Source organism: Prinia subflava, chromosome 14 (genome assembly GCF_021018805.1).
Source record: "Prinia subflava isolate CZ2003 ecotype Zambia chromosome 14, Cam_Psub_1.2, whole genome shotgun sequence".
In the NCBI taxonomy this organism is placed as follows: Eukaryota; Metazoa; Chordata; class Aves; order Passeriformes; family Cisticolidae; genus Prinia; species Prinia subflava.
The window spans coordinates 1,275,131-1,296,020 of NC_086260.1; the positions used below are offsets into that span (position 1 = coordinate 1,275,131).

The 20,890-nt window shown below is 50.5% G+C and overlaps 1 protein-coding gene across 5 annotated transcripts in view; it reads right to left on the bottom strand.

Annotated features, from left to right (window-relative positions):
* The window catches only part of ITPR1 (inositol 1,4,5-trisphosphate receptor type 1), a 155,322-nt gene that overhangs the window by 55,331 nt on the left and 79,101 nt on the right, over positions 1-20,890 (bottom strand). For all 5 annotated transcript variants that reach the window (XM_063411837.1, XM_063411835.1, XM_063411836.1 and 2 more), the window contains 5 exons: positions 20,718-20,846; positions 17,761-17,881; positions 16,503-16,687; positions 16,166-16,314; positions 15,187-15,298 (listed from right to left, as the gene is read on the bottom strand). In XM_063411837.1, the coding sequence (XP_063267907.1) occupies positions 15,187-15,298; positions 16,166-16,314; positions 16,503-16,687; positions 17,761-17,881; positions 20,718-20,846 (696 nt within the window). The remainder of the gene's footprint in view (positions 1-15,186; positions 15,299-16,165; positions 16,315-16,502; positions 16,688-17,760; positions 17,882-20,717; positions 20,847-20,890) is intronic.

Here is a 20,890-nt window from a genome sequence, read left to right on the forward strand (position 1 = left end):
GTCAGAACAGCTGGGGTGAGTGGAGACCTGAGCAGGACAAGCACTGCTGGTGTCTGTAGGTGTTGTGTATCCAAACAAGACAAATCACCAGAAAATACAGCAGAACAAGTATGAAGCAGTTTCTAGTCAGAGCATGGCTGATACAGGTCTGGAAATACACAGTCACCAGCATTTCAAACCCTAACTGGGAAGAAAAGCTTTGGTTCTTACAAATTTATCCAAACCCACGGTATCAGCTAACGAAATATGAGTATGCGATGAAAGCAGAAGGGAGCAAAAATAAATGGTATTTAAGAAATGTTCTAATTAATTCAGCTGCAATGCTTGGCTTCAGAACAGTTCTTTAACCATCCTGTTAGTGCTGTGCACCACTTTGACGAGGGCAGTGTGCAAACAAATATCAGATGTTTGGCAGTAACCAGAAAAATCAAATATGGTACCCAGGAAAAATCACAACAGCGTCCAGTTTCATCTGCATCCACACCAGGTAAAGTAAGAGTAAGCCACAAGAAACATCACTGCACATGTATCAGCAAAGCAGATGCACCACACAACTCTAAGTGATACCAGAAACCTGTTACAAGTTTTAAAACAGAGCATCTTTCATATTTTAGAGTGAAGCAGTTGGAAGTTGCTGCTGTTGTGCTCCCTGCTGCAAGAGCAGAAGAAATGCAGAAAGGACCAGCGATGCTGATTTTGCAGCTTGGCTGGGTACAAAGGGGTGGTGGTGTGCCAGCTCCACCAGCAGTGCTGAGTGTCACCTCACAGTGGAGGGATCACCAGCCACGGGAGGGTTTGACAGGGTGAATGGACCAGACCAGGACCTGAGCTTCATTCCGAGCAGCCAAGCACTCGTCCCTTCCATGTAACCCCTGAGAAGGGGCTCCAGCACCTCACTCTGTAAATATGACTGAGTTTTGAGATTTTCCAAGGGCCCAACAGCCAACACTTAACCACACAAATTCCTTACACGATTTAGGCTTGAGTGTCTAAAAGGGAAAGGGAGAGGTGAGTTCTGGATGCACTGACTGCTGTACGTACCCTTCTATGGTCCTCCAGCTGCCTCTGTGGTAGGGCTTGATCAAGCTCCTGCTGCGCGTGCAGAAAGTTCATTTTAAAGCAGAACAACACTCAAGAGAGACCAGACCAACATCTTGGCACTCGTGGGGAATACTGGGGGAGTCACAGCTGGGTGCGAGGGGGGACATGAGGGACTGACAAGCCACCCAAACAGGACACCTGCCCTGTGCCAGCCCTGCCCCTGGGCCCTGCCACCCTCACACACCCCTGGCATGCACGTGTGCCAGCAGTGCTGGGCTCCAGGAGCACCAGGTCTGTCTGGGGTCACAGCTCCAGGACACACACACAGGTTTGGGGGGCTCAGCCCACGCATGCCCATGCACAGACACACAGGACACCCCCTGGACACACACCCTGGGGTGAGGGACCCCAGCACACCCCACCGTGGTCACTGAAACTCATTTGAGACTGGGGAGGGCTTCTGGAACAGCCTGGGGGCTCCCTTCAAGGGCTGGGATGTCAGTGGGAGTCACTGAACAGAGCCCCTTGGCACGGGCACTTCCCAATCAAATCTCTCTCACTTTAGATATCCATTTCCCCTGAGGCACATTGGGGTTTTGCTGCTTTAAAGCATCAGGAAAGGTGTAGGATAACAGCTCTGCAGGGACCCAGCAGAAACCAGGAGCCATCTCCCAGACATCTCAAATCCATTTGATGACCACTCAGAGTTTCAGGTTACATTTAAACACTATTCCACAAAAGTTACAAATACAAAGGCCTAAACCATCACAAACATTTCTTTTTCTACATGACCTCACATTTATAAACGTCACAGCTCAAGAATCAACACTCTCCCAAATTTAGACTTCCACATTGTTTCAGTTAGATTTGCACTGATTTGGCACCCAGTTGTCCAATCCACCAATGCCATGTCTGGGTCTCCCACGAATTTCAAAGGAATTGGAGGTTTGATAAATTTTCCTGCCTTCTTTTTGGCAAATGATCTGTTTTATGCACATAAAGGACATGTTTCCACATATCCAAATCCCTCAGAACCAGTAACCTTGACAATGTGCAGTGACCCTGAGCTTGTCCACTGGGACCTTTAAATAGGACACCAATTGCTCTGGAGGTATGAAGCTTCCACTAAGAACTTCTGACACCTCCCTCTCCTTAAAGCATTGAAGTTTTTAAGTATGCGAGGCAAAGGAAAAACCAAATTCTGCATTAGGAGCCAAAATGAAGTTTCATTTTGCCAATGTAGGAAAATTTAAGAGGTGACTTTTCCCAGTGCCACCCTTAGAGAATAAAGGAAATGGCTGAAAGGAACAGACTTAGGGTTAGCTTACATTTTTTTTTAATATATTTTCAGACTACCACGCTGATGCTGTATTGGATTAAGGCACTTGAACAAATCTACTGATTTCCACTGTCTAACACCACACAGGAACACACATTCCACAGGGGTTTTCACCAACAAGACACTCCACTAGCACTACTGAGACACCAATATTTGTGTGCTGTACAAATATAGGTGGCTGACACACCTCTACAGGGCTCTCCGTTTCTGGAGCTTGCGGCAGCTAGTTGAAAGTAAAATGCAGAAAAATTAGTCATTCCTCCAGAATCTTTCATCCCAACAGCAATCCAGTGGTCAACAGTGAGGGGAAGGGAGCTGGCAAAGCACTTGACTTCAGCTGAATCATCACGAATGAATTATAGGTGTAATTAGTGTTTACACCTTCCCACCCTGCTCCTAAAGGGGTCACATTTGGCAAATTTCACAGGAATCCTTTGAACATCCCAAACTGCTTTGCATGAACTCAGAAGCACAAGCAAAAAAATGCAGTTGCAGGTGCCCAGAGCACTTTTGGGGACCACACCCCCAGGATCTGCCACTGGAATGCTGCACATCCATCCCAGTGGGGACGAGGAGGAAGCCAGGGCTGCATATTACAAAGGTAGCAGCCTTAAGGTTTTACCTTAAAAAAAATATATTCTGTGGATTCTCATCTATAAATGTACTTTCCTCAAGATAAAAGATACATGATACAGCACCAAACAGGAGCAATGAAATAAGGGCCCGAATGGTGACAGCTTTTCAAATTTAAAATGCTGATCTTCAACTGAAACAGATGAAGACAAGTAACTTTTATCTAGTCAAGCACAGACACACAACAGAGAGCTGAACATTCAAACTCAACTGCTGACTTAATTGTGGGGAATTTGCTGTAACTCCTCAGGAGCAGACACCAGGAAACAACACCCTCACAATCCTGTAACCCCAACCCGAGCCAGGCGTTTGTGGCCGTGCCTGCCCAGAGGCCACAGGGATGGACAGAACAATGGAGCACAGACTGGGAGAGCAGCCCAGGAGCTGCTGCAGCCTGGGGAGTGCCCAGCAAAGGGGCAGGGAGGCCACAGGTCCAGCAGCAGGAATAACAAGACTCCACTTCCCAGGAAGGAGCCCCAGGAGCGAGCGCTTCCCCTGCGGTGCTCCACGGCCGAGAAAAAGACCCTTCTCCATTCTCCTCCTCAGGGATTTGCTCCTGGCCAGCTCCCACGGCCTTTGGTAGTGGCTTCCTTGCATTGTCGCTGCTCCTGGACACGTCTCAAGCATGCAAGCCCCTTGTCTGGCCAAGTGGAAGCAGGCAGGGTTTAATCCAGGGGAGCGCAGGAAGCAGCGCGTTCCTGCCGGGGAACACACCGTCCCTGCCCTGCCCTGCTCCCAGGCTGGGCTCGGGACAGCTCCTGGGGAGCCTGGCACATTGTCCTGCCTGCACAACCTGCCCGGGCCATAGGAAACACCCCTGCCTTCCCCAGGAGCCAACAGCAGCAAGGAAACTGGGGAAATGAGGCCCCTTCCTCCTGGGGAGGTGAGACTGAAGCTGACAGGTCAAGTGGCCGTGACTGCTGGACTCAGGATTCCAAACAAACGTTTCCTTCTGGGCACTGGTACAGGCTTCCCAGAGAAAGTGTGGATTTTCCACCCCTTCAAGTGTCCCAGGCCATGCTGGATGGAGCTCTGAGCACCCCGGGACAGTGGGAGGTGTCCCTGCCATGGCACTGGGTGGGCTTTAAGGTCCCTCCCAATCAAACCATTCTGGGATTCCTGGGCTCATACCCTACCCCATTTCAACCAAACACATATTCACATTTTGGGGTTAAAAAGCAGCACAGACGAAGGACCAGCATAAAATTATAGTTTCCTCTTTCCCAAGCTAAAATTGCCTATTCCAGCTCACAAATTCCTGCGCCCTCCCTCTGTGGCACAGACAGCACATCAGAGCCAGCCCCACACACTGACCTGGGAGCAAAACCACTGCCCTGGGCAATGCCCACAGGAACATCCACAGCAGCACAGCCCTCAGCAGTCTCCCAGTAAGAACAGAAATTCCAAATCCTGAATTTGTTATTCTTTGACTCAAAACGGGTTCAAACAGCAAAGGATTATCGAGCTCTTGTTGCTGTGCTACACTTTGCACTCTCCTGTGTGTGCTGCAACAGCCAAGCATCACCTTATGCTTTACAAGGACTGAAGAGGGTGGGAGAGCAGCCCAAAGCAGTAAATTTCCAAGATTTCTTGTGCCTCCATGTATTTCAGCTCTCTGTCTATCAGAAGGTGATGGTCTGGGGCAGGTTTGTTGAATATCAAACACAGCCAGGTGGGTAGCAGGACACAGTGGACAGCTTTCAACTGGAGCCCATTGGGTGGCCAGCTCAAATCCAACATCTGTGCTTTGTACAAGCACTGGGGAAAGGTCCTTTCAACTTGCTGAGCAAAACCCTCTCTTCCTTTGAAGCCTGCACTCCCCCAAGGCTGGCCATGACTGGAGAGGCACAGTCTGTGACCCTCTGGTGACCGCAGTGCTTCCAGCATGCACTTCCCCAGCACAGGCCACGTGTGCTTCCCAGAACAGCCTGTCTGACTCAGGAGGGGACGTGTCCCCCCCAAAAACCACCAGAGCACGTGCCAGCTCCAGGGTGAGCTCATGACATCTCAATTCCTGAGACACAGATGAGCTTCCCATCCTTTTCCTTTACGGTTTGGAGGAATTCTTCAAAGTTTCATCCTCATTTGCTTTCAAAATAACAATCACAATCAAAGTTACCTAAGCCTTCCTTCACAGAAAATTCAAACTACTGCTGTGATAGAGTGGAAAAGGTTTGAGGAAAAGCAGAAAGATTTTCATTCAAGTTTGAAGCATCAGAATTGCTTTTCTCCAGTTTCTTTACCCAGCTGTGCAGTGAACACCCAGACCACCGAGCAGTGAAAAGGCTTGAAATGCATTTAAAAGGCTGGTGGGGATTCCAATCCACAGACTGGGGCTGCTCCAGAGAGTGGCTTCAGCAAAACAGGCTGGAAAACATCTCACATTGTAAATAAATGAGAGGGAAATAATCTTATCAGAAAAGTCACATTTGTGTGACCACACAAATGCACATTCAAAATCCGGGTCCTGTTCTCTTCAGCCTCACCAGACTTCAGAATTTTGACAGAATTCTGGACAAACCAGCACAATTCCAAGCACCAATCCCCTACACTTCAGGCTGCCCTGGGGTTCAAAGGACTGAGAGGTGACAAACCTGACACTGCTGAACTGGTGACATTTTCCACACAATTCCTTCAGGTCTTTCTCCAAACATCCCTCTCTGCTGTCCTGGGAGGTCCTCACTGAGCACTCTGAGGAAGCTGAGCCAAACCCCATGGATTGGCTCTGTGGATACACAAAGATGAGGAGCAGGATGCCCTGGGCTGTGCAGAAGTCAGGTTCAGTCACTGAGAGGTCCCTTCTGGTCCCCAAATCTGAATTCAGGAACTGACCCAACCCCATGCATATGGCTTCTCATTATTGGGGTGGCAGGGGGAGACATTTGGCAGAGAGGAGGAAATAAAAAGGGAAAAACACAACTGCAGAGTCAGCCAAATAGCACATGAAGCTTTTGATAGCCAGGTTGTACATCTAGATGCAAGGAACTAGAGTGAAAATCTCAGATAAATGTTATTCTGAAGGCTCTGCCTCAGCTCCTGCGTTGCCATCTCCAGCAGCAGCTGGAATTCCAGTGGGAAAGGCTGTTCAGACTGAGTACTGCAAGTCCCTGTCCACTTTTTCCTCCTTTCTCAGAACTTCTCTGCTCTTCCCTTTGAAACACCACCAGCTCTTCCTTGAAAGGCACACAGCAAAAGCATCACCTTGTCTGATTCATGGCAACAGACTAGAGCACAAATTATGTTTCTGTCCTTCATAACTCTTTAAAAATACCACAAAACTCTGTGCAGCTTCCTTGCCAAGTCCCCTTTGTAAAGCCAACAGTGTTACCTTGTGGAGCTGAGCAGAAATTTGGATAGGAAATTTCTAGCCCCTGCAGATGATCTGTAGGTGTTTGTCAAACAAGCATTTGACTTGTCACGGAGAAGTTTCAGGGCAGAGGGGAATAACTGGGGCCCAGGAGCACTGAACTGCTCTGACAGACTTCCCACGTTCCATTTCCCTGGTACAGACACTGCTTTTTCAGGGATGGAGGATCTCAGACCCACCCAAATCAGGGAGCAGCAGGAGAGGTGGGGCAGCCCCTTGTCCTGGCACAGGGTGGGGTTTTGGGGGCAGGGGCAGCCCCCCAGGGCAGGGACAGGGCTGAACATCCCCCCTACCACAGGGAATGTGCAGAGACTTCGTGCACTGCCAGGCGAGGAGGTGGCAAATCTGCCACCAGGGCTGCCAGTGCCCGCACTCAGAGGTCACCAGGATCTGCCTGTGGGAACGCCTTCCCTCATTTTCCAGACTTTTCAGTGGAGAAATCATGCTTTAACTTGGGCTGGGGCTTTCCAGGAGCTGGAGACCTCAGTCTCTGCCCTTCAGTGGGAGTGCAACCACTTCCTCCTCCTTAAATCCTCAATCTTGCACGACTTCTACTGAATACAGTAAGAACTACCTTCACACCACATTTTACAGCAGCAGTTTTAATTAACCAATAAGATGGTACAACTATGACTTTTTTGGTGACAAGTAACTGTAAGAAATGTTCCAGTCTCCTTTTCCAAGGAGCTCACCAATTCCAGTCCGTGTTAAAAAAAAAAAAAAGAGCCCAGTCCAAAGACTGCAGGATTTCTCAAGGGGAAAAAAAAATATAAGGCAGCCCACAAAAATTTATGAGTGCCTGCATTTCCTCTGCTCGAGACATAACAAGTGAAGCACTGTCTAAGTGCAAAATACACAGGAGAAATGACTGCAGAGTAAGCTCTCTACAAGGAAAATAATTCCCCAGTGCAGCGTTCCAGCTCTGAAGAGGTTAATACATTTCCTAACACCAATCAAAAATGCATAGAACAGCATATATTTTGCACCTTAGTCATTGGAATTTCAGTTTATCATAGATAAGGAGCAGTGAGGAGGTTAATTCAGGCAACCCCTTTGAACCAGGATTTTCAGTTCCCTTTTCACCTACTTGAAACCTCAACACTAATGCCAAGAGGTGAAAAAACCCCAAACCTAAACTCTACTGAGTGGGTCTGCAAGTGCATTTTACTGGATAGAGCAGCCTGTAGATGTATCAGCTGCATAAAGAAGTGTCACTACGGAAACAATAGATAAAACACCAACACAACCCTAAAAAAACCCTAAATAACTACAAGGGAAACTCCGTGCTGGATTTGGTTGGGTGGTTGCTGGCTCCTACCCCAGCCCCAAAGGTTGAAGGGAAGGAGAAGAGCAGCCCCGTTTCACCTTGGAAAATGAAACAGAGCTGCAGTGGGGTGGGATTAGGTTTGGGGGGAAGCAGAGCACCCTCATTTCACCCTGGAAAATGAAATAGAGCTGCAGTGGGGTGGGATGAGGTTTGGGGGGAAGCAGAGCACCCTCATTTCACCCTGGAAAATGAAACAGAGCTGCAGTGGGGTGGGATGAGGTTTGGGGGGAAGCAGAGCACCCTCATTTCACCCTGGAAAATGAAATAGGGCTGCAGTGGGGTGGGATGAGCTTGGGGGGAAGCAGAAGAGCAGCCCCATTTCACCCTGGAAAATGAAATAGAGCTGCAGTGGGGTGGGATGAGCTTGGGGGGAAGCAGAGCACCCTCATTTCATCCCGTCAAACCCAGCAGAGCTGCAGTGGGGTGGGCTCAGGGAAGCAGCAGCAGCCCCGGCTGGGCTGCTACCGGCACGGGCTGCGGGCCAGCGGCGGTGCCTGTAAACATCCCCACCGCCTTTATTGGCAATTACTGCTGAAGGTCACACATCAGCAGCGGGCCCAAATTCCAGGAAAAAAAGCTCTTCTTATGTAACTGCTGCCTGAATGTTGGCAGGTGCCCAGCGGAACAGCTCACTGCAATGTGGCTGGGAGGGGAGGAAAAAAAAAAAAAGGAATATAAAAAAAAAAAGGCAAAGTAGGCCATCTCCCAGCGCGATCGGCATCCTGCGCGTGCCACCTGCAGGTCAGCACCAGCGGGGCCCTGCCTGCCAGGCCATAAAACATTCATGGCTTCTCCAGGACGGGGGTGTTTTAGTACCCAGGACTCGCACTGCAGGTGGAAACTGGGCCACGGTGTCCCCAGACAGCAGCCCTGGCCCGGAGCATGGACAGGAATGTCCCTTCCCAGCGCCCCGGCAGGGAGGGAGCAGGGCTGGGCTGGAGCACAGGGAGCCCACGGTGCAGCTCACCCTGCAACACCAGCAAATCTGCATTTGCAGCACGCCTGCACCTCTCAGTGGGTCGAGGATTGAATTAACAGCAAATTAAGCTGTTGTGTCTAATTACGAGCAGGGTTTGGCTCTCGCTGTTGTGTGAAGATTCACAGTTGGTGGCACCAGGGAAGAATTCACCTCGGCCCTGAAGCTCTTCCCTGAGACAGCAGCAGCTCCACCAGGAACAGGATTAGAGCAGCTCCAGCCCAGGAAGGAGCCACCAACACAGACTCAGCCCAGGGGCTTTTAAGGACAATGCCCTGCCTTGGGGTTTTGGCTTCATCGCCTGCACAGAGCCAGTGTCAAACACGCCCTGCTGAGCTCCTGAGCTCCTGCTCCCACCCCATGCCCGGGAGAGGCAAAGAGCAGCCCCAACACAACCCAGAGGCAAAGAGCAGCCCCAACAGCACCCAGAGGCAAAGAGCAGCCCCAACAGAACCCAGAGGCAAAGAGCAGCCCCAACACAACCCAGAGGCAAAGAGCAGCCCCAACATAACTCAAAGAGCAGCCCCAACAGCACCCAGAGGCAAAGAGCAGCCCCAACAGCACCCAGAGGCAAAGAGCAGCCCCAACAGCACCCAGAGGCAAAGAGCAGCCCCAACAGCACCCAAAGGCCAAGCTCTGAGCACACAACTCCCCAAGACCAGGGGAGAAACAACACAACAAAGGTGCCAATGTGGTGTGACAGTTCCCAGTTCCCCACGGTTTGGATTCTCTATCAACGCTGCTTTTCTCCCTGGAGAACTGCAGTTCCTCCCTGTCCCTGCTTTCCAACACAGAGGGAATCACAGACAAACCCTCAACAGAAGTGTGAGTTAGGACAACAGCACCACCTCTGCTGCTCCCTTCCACTCCCCTTCTCCAGCACCCAAAGCCCCCAGCTCAGCCCAAAATTGCTGACCAACCCCACACTCAGGGGATCTGCTGCCATTGGGTGAATTCCAGCATTGTTCACCCACTTCCAAAGGACACTCCCTTCTTCACTCACAGAAACCTTAAAGAAGGTCTGTCATGACTTTCTATCATGACTTTCACTAACAAACACATGAACCTCCTGGCATTTTTAGTCTCCTTTATTTTTTGGACCCACTGTTCGCTGGGATTACCTTGTAGGACACAACTAAGATAACTCAACCTGCATAAAAAACCACCATGAAATCACGCCATCAATGTTCCTTCAGTGGAGTGTCCCCTGAGGGAATAAGGAGCATTTCAGCTGATGAAAACAAATTGTGCATAGTTCTGTCAGAAAAGCACATTAATAATTTTACTAATAATGGAGGTTTTGTATTCTTTGCCCTAAATGTTTACTATTTCCAGGGCTGACAAAGGGAAAAAAGGAAAACAGAAAACCCCAGGATTTCTGAGACTTGCCAGTGGTTCCACCTCCACCTGAGTCCCTCTCCCTATGCAGCCAGGGCTCAGTGCTGATGGTTACACACACCTGCTCCTTCCATGCACTTGCTCCATTAAGGAGCAATAAAATTCCTCCTTTGCAGCCTCCAGACCAAATCCTAAATTGCTCTGCATGCTCTGGCTGATTTACTGCAGACAAAGACAGCACACAGCCAGAAACCAAAGGGGAAAGAGTTTCACATTATGACTTAATTTGCAATTAAACAATTCAACTTTCTCTCTGAAGTTTCTCCAAGCTAAAATTACACATATACACACGTGCTATTCTGGGAAGCTGCAGCAGCACACCATCCAAAGGACCTGGCCTGATGGAAATGTTTCTGTGCTACAGGTTAACTACTGGGACCCACAGCAGGCTGCTGGTGTGTGTGCCCCAGGTAAGAAGGGAAAAAACCTGTGTTTATTAACAAAAAACCCAGAGAAACGACAGCAGAGCACCTCTGTAATGCCAGAAGTGTGTGTGGAGCTTGGAGACACACCTGAGATCTCATCCCAGCACTGCTCACAGGTGATGGCAGGGCAGCAGATGAACTGGTGCAACAAGAAATTTTTCTTTGAGGTCAAAATCAGACTCTGGGCTGAAAGCAGTGGTGGGAAACCCATTTCTTAGGAAAGGGACCTTCAGCTCCAGCCCTAAAAGGCTCCCTGAACAGAAAGCACCCTCCAGGCCAACCCTGGGTGATGTGTACAGTATTTATCTACTTTAGTGACAAATAGTTTGGCTTTCAAATCCATTTCACCATGCAAGATCCCCAAATATTTCATTTTCAGAATGAAGTTTACCCAGCAAATTCAGGTGATTAACATCAAAATTAACAAGTCACACTGTAAATTGCTTTCTGTAGATTTCATTACCTACTCTACTAAATAAAGGTCAGAAATGCTTTAGGCATTTTAAGTGGCTGAGCTTTGTTCCAAATAAAAGCCTGGCTTGGGAGAGAACACAGGAAACACAGCACCGAGAGGAAAATATTTCTTTTTTTCCGTGGTATTTCAGTAAAATAAGGTGCCAGTCAATCACTTTCTCAGTATTATACATTTATGCAAATTCCACGCCCACAGCAGGGTTTTTTTGAGCTGATGAGGAAGCTGCACAGCAGAGGCAGCTCAGCTCCCTGCGCCCTGCCCCGACCGACACTCAGAGCCCTTGCAAAGCCCCACTTCGGTTCCACTCCCAAGTTTTCCCTCAGAAAGGGTTTTTCACTCAGAAACAGCTTCCCAAAGCACTGATCCCTCAGGGTTACACAGCACCCATCCTGTCTGACACCCAAACCCCACGGCAAGGGCACTGCAGTGCTCTCAGGACAGCACTGTCACCTCTTGGGAACAGCAGCAGCACAAGGACCTGCCCCTCTCCCCAGTCCCACCTGCACCCAGCTCCTGCATGGACACCATTAACCCTCACTATTTTAGCTTTCCAAATAAAAAGAAATGATCCCCTCACAGAAGGCACAGCAATGGTGGCCCAGTGCTAAATGCTGACTGCTTCCAGCAGTTCATCCTCCAGGTCTGACCCTCAACTTCACGGGATCTACCACGGCACCAGCTGATTGCAGACCACCAAAAATGATAATAACCCCGTTTGGATTAGTATTGCAAGTCATGACATATGGAATTAGTTATGGTAACTATTCCCAGGATAGACACACAGCAGACTGAAAACTCCACTGATTCACTGACACAGGCACACAAATCAGAACGCTCCGTGCTGCAGAGACAGGACAGATCACAGGGCTACTGGTAGAACAAACACCATAGAAACAACACTGGAGAAAAGAAATAAAATTAAAACCTCAGCATTATCCAATTCAATGGTAATCTGCTGGGAAAGAAAGAAGGGGAAGAATTGAAAGGAAGGATTAGTAAGAGAAATTAAACATAAGTTTCATGTAAGGATCTTATAAATCATTTAACACTTTAATGCTGCAATCCCACGTTGTTTTTGCAGTGGGCACAAGGCACATCTGCCAGCGCCGGGTTAGGGAACAGACACTGCTGGGAATGCTGTGCCAGGCAGCTTGGGAGGCAGGATGTGCCCTGCCTTTGTTCCTGTGCCAGGGACAAACCACGTGGACTGCCTGACCCAGAGCCAAGGACTTCACCCCGGGGCACGGGAGTGTCACGAGCTGTGAGCAGCAGCAGTGCAGGGGCTGCATTTCCACTCTGGGGGGAAAATGGAGCTTCCCAACGCAAGCCCTGCAGAGCTGAGGGGAGTCAGCTGCTAGGCACCCGGGCAGACGTGCGTGAATGACATGTTTCAGCACAGTGAAAAGCTCGGGTCTAGCCTACACTGTCAATGTAGAGCAGTTTTGTGCCTATTAAATACTCCACAGTATGCTCCCCGTCACTGAGCCATCCTGAGCGCGTGCCAAGCGAGGAGTCTTCGGCAATATGGAAAAATTTGAGCCTTCCCACAGGCTTCTGTACATCTGTGCTCTCCCCACGGGGTTTGCTGGCTGCTGAGGAGCCCCAGCTGTGGCTCCAGGGCCCTGGGTGACAGCAGCACACCCGTGCCCTCCTCAGGGATACGGGCAGGAGGGTGAGCTGGGCTGGGCTGGGACACTCAGCAGCACAGGAGCAGCCCCATCCCTCTGTAACTCAGGCTGCTCCACGAGGGGCTGAACCTCCCCAGAGCCCTGGGGATGGGCAGGGCTGTGGAGGGACAGCTGGCAGCCCTGGCACAGGGACAGGACAGGCGCTGACAGCTCTGCACTGCCACAGGCTCTGGCTCTGGGGAAGAATCCTCCCTGTGCAGGTGGGGAGGCCCTGGCACAGCCTGCCCAGAGAGAGAAGCTGTGGCTGCCCCGTCCTGGGAGGGTTCAAGGCCAGGTGGGGCTAAGGAAGGTGACCCTGGCCATGGCAGGGAGGGAACTGGGGCACCTCTAAAGTCCTTTCCAAGCCAAGCCTTTCCATGGCTGTGTGCTTGTGAGGTCTGTAAGCTGCTCACAAGGGTGAGTTCTGCCCCCTCCATGTAGGAACCCACCTCTATGGATTTCCAGTGGGGTTTTTCACAATGTAAGAGGGGTTTTTCCTTCTTTTTTTTGTTACGCTACAGGATGGTTTTAAAAACAAAAGGTGCTGCCTTTTAGGTGGTGACTAAATTCAGTTCTCTGAGTCACAAGGGAGAATAAATCTGACTGCACTGCTCACAGCCAGACAGCAAAAGCTGTTCTACTACTACTCACAGTCTATCTGTGAGCAATCAGCTGCTTCTTCCGACTCGGAAATCACTTCACAGGCAGGCATATCCTGGCTCCTTATGTAACTGAGCTGCTGCTTCAGAAATTAATGCCTCTGCCACACTTTGAAGATTTTTTAGCATCTTGTGGGGTTCTCCGTGGTGTGATTGGTGTAAGGTGGGTTAACTGCAGCTTCTAGAAATACTGCTTCATCCAAGTTAGCTGAGTAAAGTCTGAGAAACTCCTAGAAATTAACTTCCATTTGGGGAAATCTCTCAGTGGCAGATTACATATAAGGAAAACTCTCAAAGCTCTGATTTGGGTTCCACTGGTGTATAGTACACACAATATCCATCACACACTGCTTTTATTACTTAGGGTGACCTTGGGCAGTGGCTCCTGGGAGGATACACTGCTCTGCTGGAGAAGTGTAAAACGTGGTCTATGGTTACACTGAACCTGTTACACCCCCAGTGCTGAACATCAGGAAATACCAGCACCCCTCAGAGGCTCACCAGTCCCACTCCTTTCCCAGGAGCAGAATGACTTCTGCAGGCCACAGCCAGCCCCCTTCTGCTGGGATGTCTCAGGAGAGGACAGAGGGTGATGCCCCAGCACAGGAATTGAGCAGAGAAGGACAATGTGCTCCACGCTGACACCTGCACTGCCCTTCCCCACCCAGCCTGCTCCCTCCTCATCCCACAGGGATGTGCTGCTTGCCTGCAGCTGGCCAGGGAATTCCCTCACGCCAGCGAGTTTGCTCAAACCCACTGCTGCTGCCCCATGAGACAGTGCCCAGGCAGGAGCTGGGCTGGCACCTGGCAGCACGTGGGAAGAGCCCTCCTGGCAGGGCAGGGAGCACAGCCCTGGCCATCCCCACCCCTCGGGCATTTTCCTGGGAGTCTCCTGCTCCCTGGCACTGCCTGTGCTCCCTGGGTGTGCCCACGTGTGCCAGGCTGCCACTGCTCCCTCCCCAGAGCCCTACATCCTGCTCCTGCAGATCCTGCTGACATTCCCAGCTGGACAGGATGCTCCAGCTCCCTCTGCCTGTGGAGCCCCTCCCTCCCTGGCAGCTGCTACAGGTGATTCCTGCTGCCAGGAAGCTCAGATCTGAGGATTTCTGCCCTTTTTGCTGTGAACTGAGCACAAGGCAACAGCTCCAGACCCACCTGTGGGGAGAACTGGACTGAGACCCCAGCTGGGCACGGCCTCCCAGGGCAGGGAGAGCCCTGCCACTCCCAGCTCCCCCAATACCTGCCCTGCAGGGGGGGCTCCTCCGCGCCCCTGGGTGCCAGGGGGAGAACCCTGAGCAGGATTCCAGGAGAACCTCCCAACCCCAGCCTCAGCCGACTGCAACCACGTCTAGAAACACAAAGAGATGGGTGCACACACACTCTCCTGATGGAAATAAAGAATAGGTCTGTACCTACAGAAAAATGTTCTTCTCAACCAGTCAAGAGTTGTATGTAAGAAAGGGAAAGAAGAAACACGGGTGGGTGTACAGAGTTTCCATCTATAAATCACCACAAGATTACTCACTTGTACACAAATTCAAATTAACTACAAAACACCCTCCTGTTGCAAGGTTACATGACCTGAAGAGTCACCTCGACCCAGGAAAAGGTTACAGCCTTTGTTAAAAGGTAATAAAATTGATATTTTAGAGCACCAGCAACTGCAGGGATTAGACTTAAACTTGCCAGTCTCAAGAAGAAAAACAACCAAAACAAGCTTAACTTCAAATATGATTTGAAGGGTATTAGTTGACTAAAAACATTTTGTCCCTGCTCCAGCCTAGAAGTGCTTACACATACAAAACAGCTTGAAAAAGCAGTTTTATTTTCCTTTACTGAATCAAGACAGTGTTTAACAGAATGATGGACTGTACCTTACCTTTTCTCCATAGCCTCTATCTTTGGTCATCATTTCCCTGAGCGTCTGTAATACCTTAATACACAGCTTCTCCTCATTCTCCTCCAGCAGCTGCTTTGTGTGCTTAATTAACCTGAAAGAAGCCATCAGTCAGGTTAGGGCAAATATTCTAAAAATGGTTAAGATATATGTGCTTATCTGGACTCATTTATGGTGCAAACAAGGTTTATCATCCCACTGTTACACAACATTTCTGGAGCGTTCTCTCCAGAGCAACACCTGACAGCTGCAGGGCAACCTGCAGCCCCTGGGCAGGAAAAGAGCCAAAAATCCCCTCTGGCTGCAGGCAGCAAGGAATCTGTGGGACCCAGGACCTGAGGGCCCTCCAGAACAGCCAGTTGACAGTAAGAAATTTATTCCACTTGGTTAAGAACCAAACTGAGAGCCCTGGAGGGTGCAGTCCCAAATCCATCCCACCCAGCATTTGGGACTCAGTGCTCAGCTTCCACAACCTCTACAGAGCCCACCCCTCCAAGAGGTGACAGGAGAAGCTGGATCTGCTCTTATTTACCCTCTAAATGACCTTGGGATCTTCCCCTTTGCTCCCCTCTAGCTGTGGTGATGCCCATGACAACAACTGATCCTGATGTATTCACCCAGCACCTCACAAACACTCCTGGGGTGAAGGCAGGTATCAATGACTGGATCAGCTCCAAATTTAACTCATTTATACAACTGCTCAGGACATCTGCATCCTGCAGTAAATGGACATTTTTAAGCATTAGCTGGGAGAATATACCAACAGGTCTCTCCCCATTCCCACAAGTGTTTTTTTCCTCCTCCAAGGACAGATGGCCTTGACCATATCACAAAATACTGATTTTTATAGGTATTTCAGAGGATAATGAGTATTTACTAAGCTGGGCAAAACGGCTCCATTCCACAGGGCATGGGGAGATTGAGGAAAAACAAAACGAGGCAGATTTCCAGGACAACTCACTTGCAAATGAAACCTCCACTTTCACATTTCCTCCTGGCATCCGTGTTCTCTGGGAAGAGCAGCTCGGGCCTGTGGAGCACATCCACCAGCACTGACAGCTCTGCCTGGACCAGAGGGCGCAGGCGATCCTCCAGGGCTGACACGATGTCCTGAAACAGCCACAGCGGGTTTGAACAAACTAACAACACACATTACAGGTGAATTAACTTAACCAACGGCACATGAGGGACAGGAGAAGTGGGTCTGTCCTGCCTGAATAAATGAAAAGGGCTCAGGGTTTAGCCAGGTGAGCCTTTCAGTCAGTGCCCCTCAGGGAGGAAGGGGAGCTGTGCATCACCTGCAGCCTCTCGATGATGTTCCTGTAGTCCCTGGAGGCGGCCAGCACCGAGTCCCTGCGCGCGGCGTTGCGCGCCGTCATGCGCCAGTTCATGGCCGTCTTCTGCACGATGTTGTGGGATTTCAGGAACAGGTTGTTCACCTGGCTGTCCAGGTCCACCGGGATCGCAATCGCCCGGCTTTTGGCTGCAACAGGCAAAACCAGCAGGGGCTGAGACCCTGAGCCCGCCAACCAACACAAAACCAGGACAAAGGGCTCTGCAGTGCCCTCCTTCCACACTCTCTCCTTCCCAGGCTGAGAGGACACAGCCTCAGGTTGTACTAGGGAAGGTTTAGATGAGACATTGGGAATTTAGGACATTAGGAATTTTTATTCCCCACAGAAAGGGTTGTAAAGCATCAGAAAGGGCTGTCCAGGGAGGTGGTCAGAAACATTTGTATGTGGCACTCGAGTTCATGTTTTACTGGTGACCACAGTGGTGGTGCTGGGCTGGCAGCTGGACTTGACAACCTTAAGGGATCTTTTCCAACCTTAACCATTCCATGACTCTGAGTGCCTTTTAAACAGGGCAGTCCCAGTCCCCACGCAGGGTCAGGCCTGGGCAGGACTGTGTTCAGAGGCTCTCACACCTTGGAGCTGGTACTGCTCATTCAAGTGTGGGAGTAGGAATCAGTCCCTAAACACACACCCCCAACAACTCGTGCTGGCACACGTGGACACACAGAGCAGAACTTGACCCCATATCCAGTACAAGCTGCTCTTGTGGACACTGAAACTGGAGCAAATTTGTGGGCAGGAGAGGCACTCCCAGCTGCACCAGGGAAGGCTCAGGTTGGACAGTAGAAGGAATTTCTTCATGGAAAGGGTGGTCAGGCTTTGGAACTGCCCAGGGAGGTTTGGAGTGCCCAAGGAAGGGCTGGAGGTAGCACTCAGTGCTCTGGGGACAAGGTGAGGATTGGGCACAGCTGGGGCTCGATGGGCTGGGAGGGCTTTTCCAACCTCCAAGATTCCATGAAAACTTCTCCCTGCTGCAGATCAACAGGACTGCAGGGAGTTTTGAGGTGAGACACAGAAAGCACTTCAGGTGACAGTGACACCACCCACTGCTCCCCCACAACGCTCTCTCAGCATCAGCCTGGAGTAGGAGCTACCCCCAGGTGTCACCTGCAGGACACAAACCGCCCTGTCCCCGTGGCAGGGTGACACAGCAGCAGGGAGCCCTGCAGGGGCACGCCCGGGCAGGCAGCTCTGCTCTTACCTACGTCGGAGAGCACGCGGATGCAGCTCTCCACAGACGCCTTCTGGCTGGGCAGGAGCCAGGTGCAGTGGTACACCCGGAACACCCCCTGCAGCAGCTGCACGAACACGGGCTGCCGGGTCTGCAAGGCAAGCACAGCGGTCACCCCCTCGCCCCCAGCGGGCACTGGCCACTCCAGTGCCCTCTAAATGTCTGCAGCACTCACTGGGCAGCTCCCGTGGCAGCAGGGTATCCACCATGGGATCAGCACTACATGGGAAGGGTGGGAATGCTGCAAGGGAGACACGGAACAGGAGCTTCTGCAGCAGAAAGGCCCAGTAATTGGGGCCTGACTAAGCAAAGGAAATGAGCAGCCACCTTCAGCTGGTTTATCAGGGCTATCAGCAACCCTGGCACACGGATTCCTCTTTTAGTGTTGACCAGCAGCTGACTCAAGAGGCCACAGGTAAATGAGAGTTGGCTGTGTGACAGCACAGCTCCAGAGTTGGAAACTCATCATTCCAAGCATTATTAGCTGGTACCCAATTCACTCAAACCAGCTGTGTGTTATTTGGAACACAGGCAGTGGTTAGTGGCAAATACTGCAGCTGCTACAGATCAGCCAAAATCAGGGTGTGGTTTTCACCCCTGAATTTCACACGGTGATCCAGCACAGACAGGTGAGCTGCTCACACCCAAGCCCACGAGCTCTGTTCTTTCACCTGTGCAGCTGCCCAACAATAGTGACCAAAACTCCAGTTGGTTTTGTACAGTGATTACTTAGTAAGGACATATTTTACCTGCAGAGGAAAGAGCACGTCAAATATTTCAGTCTGAGAGGGAACACCCTGTGTCCCTGTGCCCACTAGCTATGGAATGCTTCTATCAGCTAAAGGAACTACACCACAGTGCAAACACCACAGGACTTTAGGAACCAGGGAAAAAATACCTCATATATTCTGGCCAACAGTAAAGCCTGTTTGCAAGAAAAAAGCGGAGTTAGAGTAAAAAGCCAAACCTATGCGCCAATTAAATCTGTTAGATCAATTAAACCAAACACCATTACAAAATGTACAAGAGGAGAACCAACATTCAAGCCCCAAAATTGCTAGGAGGCAAATATCCATCATTCTTTCTGAAAATAAGCCAAACACCAAAAACCATGGCAAACAGCAGCATTCACCCAGGGCCCTGAAAATACCTGTATGTTTGGATTTAACCACCCACGTGTTCCTTTCAGTTCATGTCCAAAGACTTTTTAATCTTAAAAAGCCTTGAAGATATCTCATTTGCTTAAATAAGGTCAATAAATCAAAAAGGAAATTACTCCATGTCCCTCATGTCTCCAACTGCATTTGGGAAGGGAAACCTTGGGCAGCAACAACTTTGGAGGTGAACAGGCTGAACAATGTTTGTTAAAGAGAAGCTGTGGGCAGCTGTCCTTTGCCAAGAGATTTGTGCTCTCCTGCTTTTACAGGATTTGAACCACATGATGGATGGACAAGGTGTTCCCTGAACCAGCAAGGCTGGGCCTGACTCAGGGCAGGAGGAATTTCAGTCAAACAAGCCCTGACATGAAGGAGCAAGAGGCGAGAGAAGGCTGGGAGGGATGAGAAGGTGCAGCAGGGAGGGCAGGGAGGGACTGAACCCAAAGGAGAGTGGCCATAGCCCTTATCTCGAGAGATCAGCCCACCTGCAGCACCCCAGGGGAGAGGAAATCCCACCTGGAGAAGGGAGGGACACCAGGCAGGGGGTCCAACGGGCTGGGCTCCTCACAGGGGAGAACCCCTGGGCACAGACAAGAATATTGACAGGCAGGAAAAGGGAAAGGAACTGCTTTTAACTTGGAGACGTAGAGGAAAGATGAATCTAGGACAAGGCAGATCTATCAACTGAGATGGGAAAAGAGGTGAACCAAGTGACTTCATCTTGCTAGACAGAGGGGGAGATTGAGAAACTAAAGAAAAACTGCTGATAGAACATTAACAGATGGCTAAAATGGGATGGCAGGATGTGTGTTCAAATGCTGCATCTCAGAGATGACAACTGAGCAGGGCAGCCCAGGTACACAGCACAGAGGGAAGGGGACAAGGCCACAGTCTCCATTTCTCACTGCTTTGATGAGCACGGGTGGTGATGGGCTGAAGCCACCTGAGGAGCAGAATCAGCTGCACTGCTCAGGCTGAGGTGAGGTCAGAGATGTGGCAGGGTAGGGCTGGCTGAGCTCTGAGACCTGGAGGCTGCCCTGCAAACACCTGCCTTTGGCACGGCCAGGCTGCATCAAGTTTGAACAACTGCCCCTCTCAGCCTGCAGCCAGAGCTGCCACACACCCAACCACTCCACCCACACCCTCCCAAAAAGTTATTTATGAATAAAGAGCAGCGTTATCTCCGTGCAAATACAAATGTTAGGGCAACCTCCTGCCACTGCTGCTCTGCTGTACAAATCTCTGCCTTCTCCCCTTCACAAGTGTCCCAAGCTCCTCCTCCACATTTCTCCAACTTTTGAACAAGACAAGAATCTACTCTGTGAGACACGAGAGTTCTGGATTTTTGTTTGGAATCCTTTGTTTTTTAAAGGGAAATCAGAATCTTTCTATAAAATATGCTGCTGTCCTCAATCAGTCGCCCTTGCTCCCTCTGTGGTACCTGTGGCAGGGGGTTGGATGAGACAGGCTGTAAGGTCCCTTCCAACCCAAACCATTCTGGGATTCAGTGACACACTAGAACTCTACAGAAGACCTGGGTGGTAACACAGAGTTGAATCCATTGATGAATTCATGTAACACTTGAGCTTTCCTAGAAGAACATTTGTACTGAGACCTACATGTTTTTCCATTTCTACAGCAAAAAGACCAGCCTGGTCACCAAGAACACCACCAGTTACACCACCACTGCTCCCATGCTTGCTTTGCACTGCTAAATGGCACAGCTGCCTTGGCAGTGCCCTCCCTGCTGTGGCCCTGAGCGTTCCCCACCTGCAGGGTGGTGCTCTGGTCGGAGAAGGGGGAGCTGAAGAAGGTGGTGACGATGCTCATGACGATCTCGGTCACGTACTTCTCCAGGACGGAGTCCGCGTGCTTCCTGTCGCTGGTGTTGTTGCAGGCCTGCAGCACAAACCAGAGCAGGGTCAGGAGCAGCTCGCCAAGGC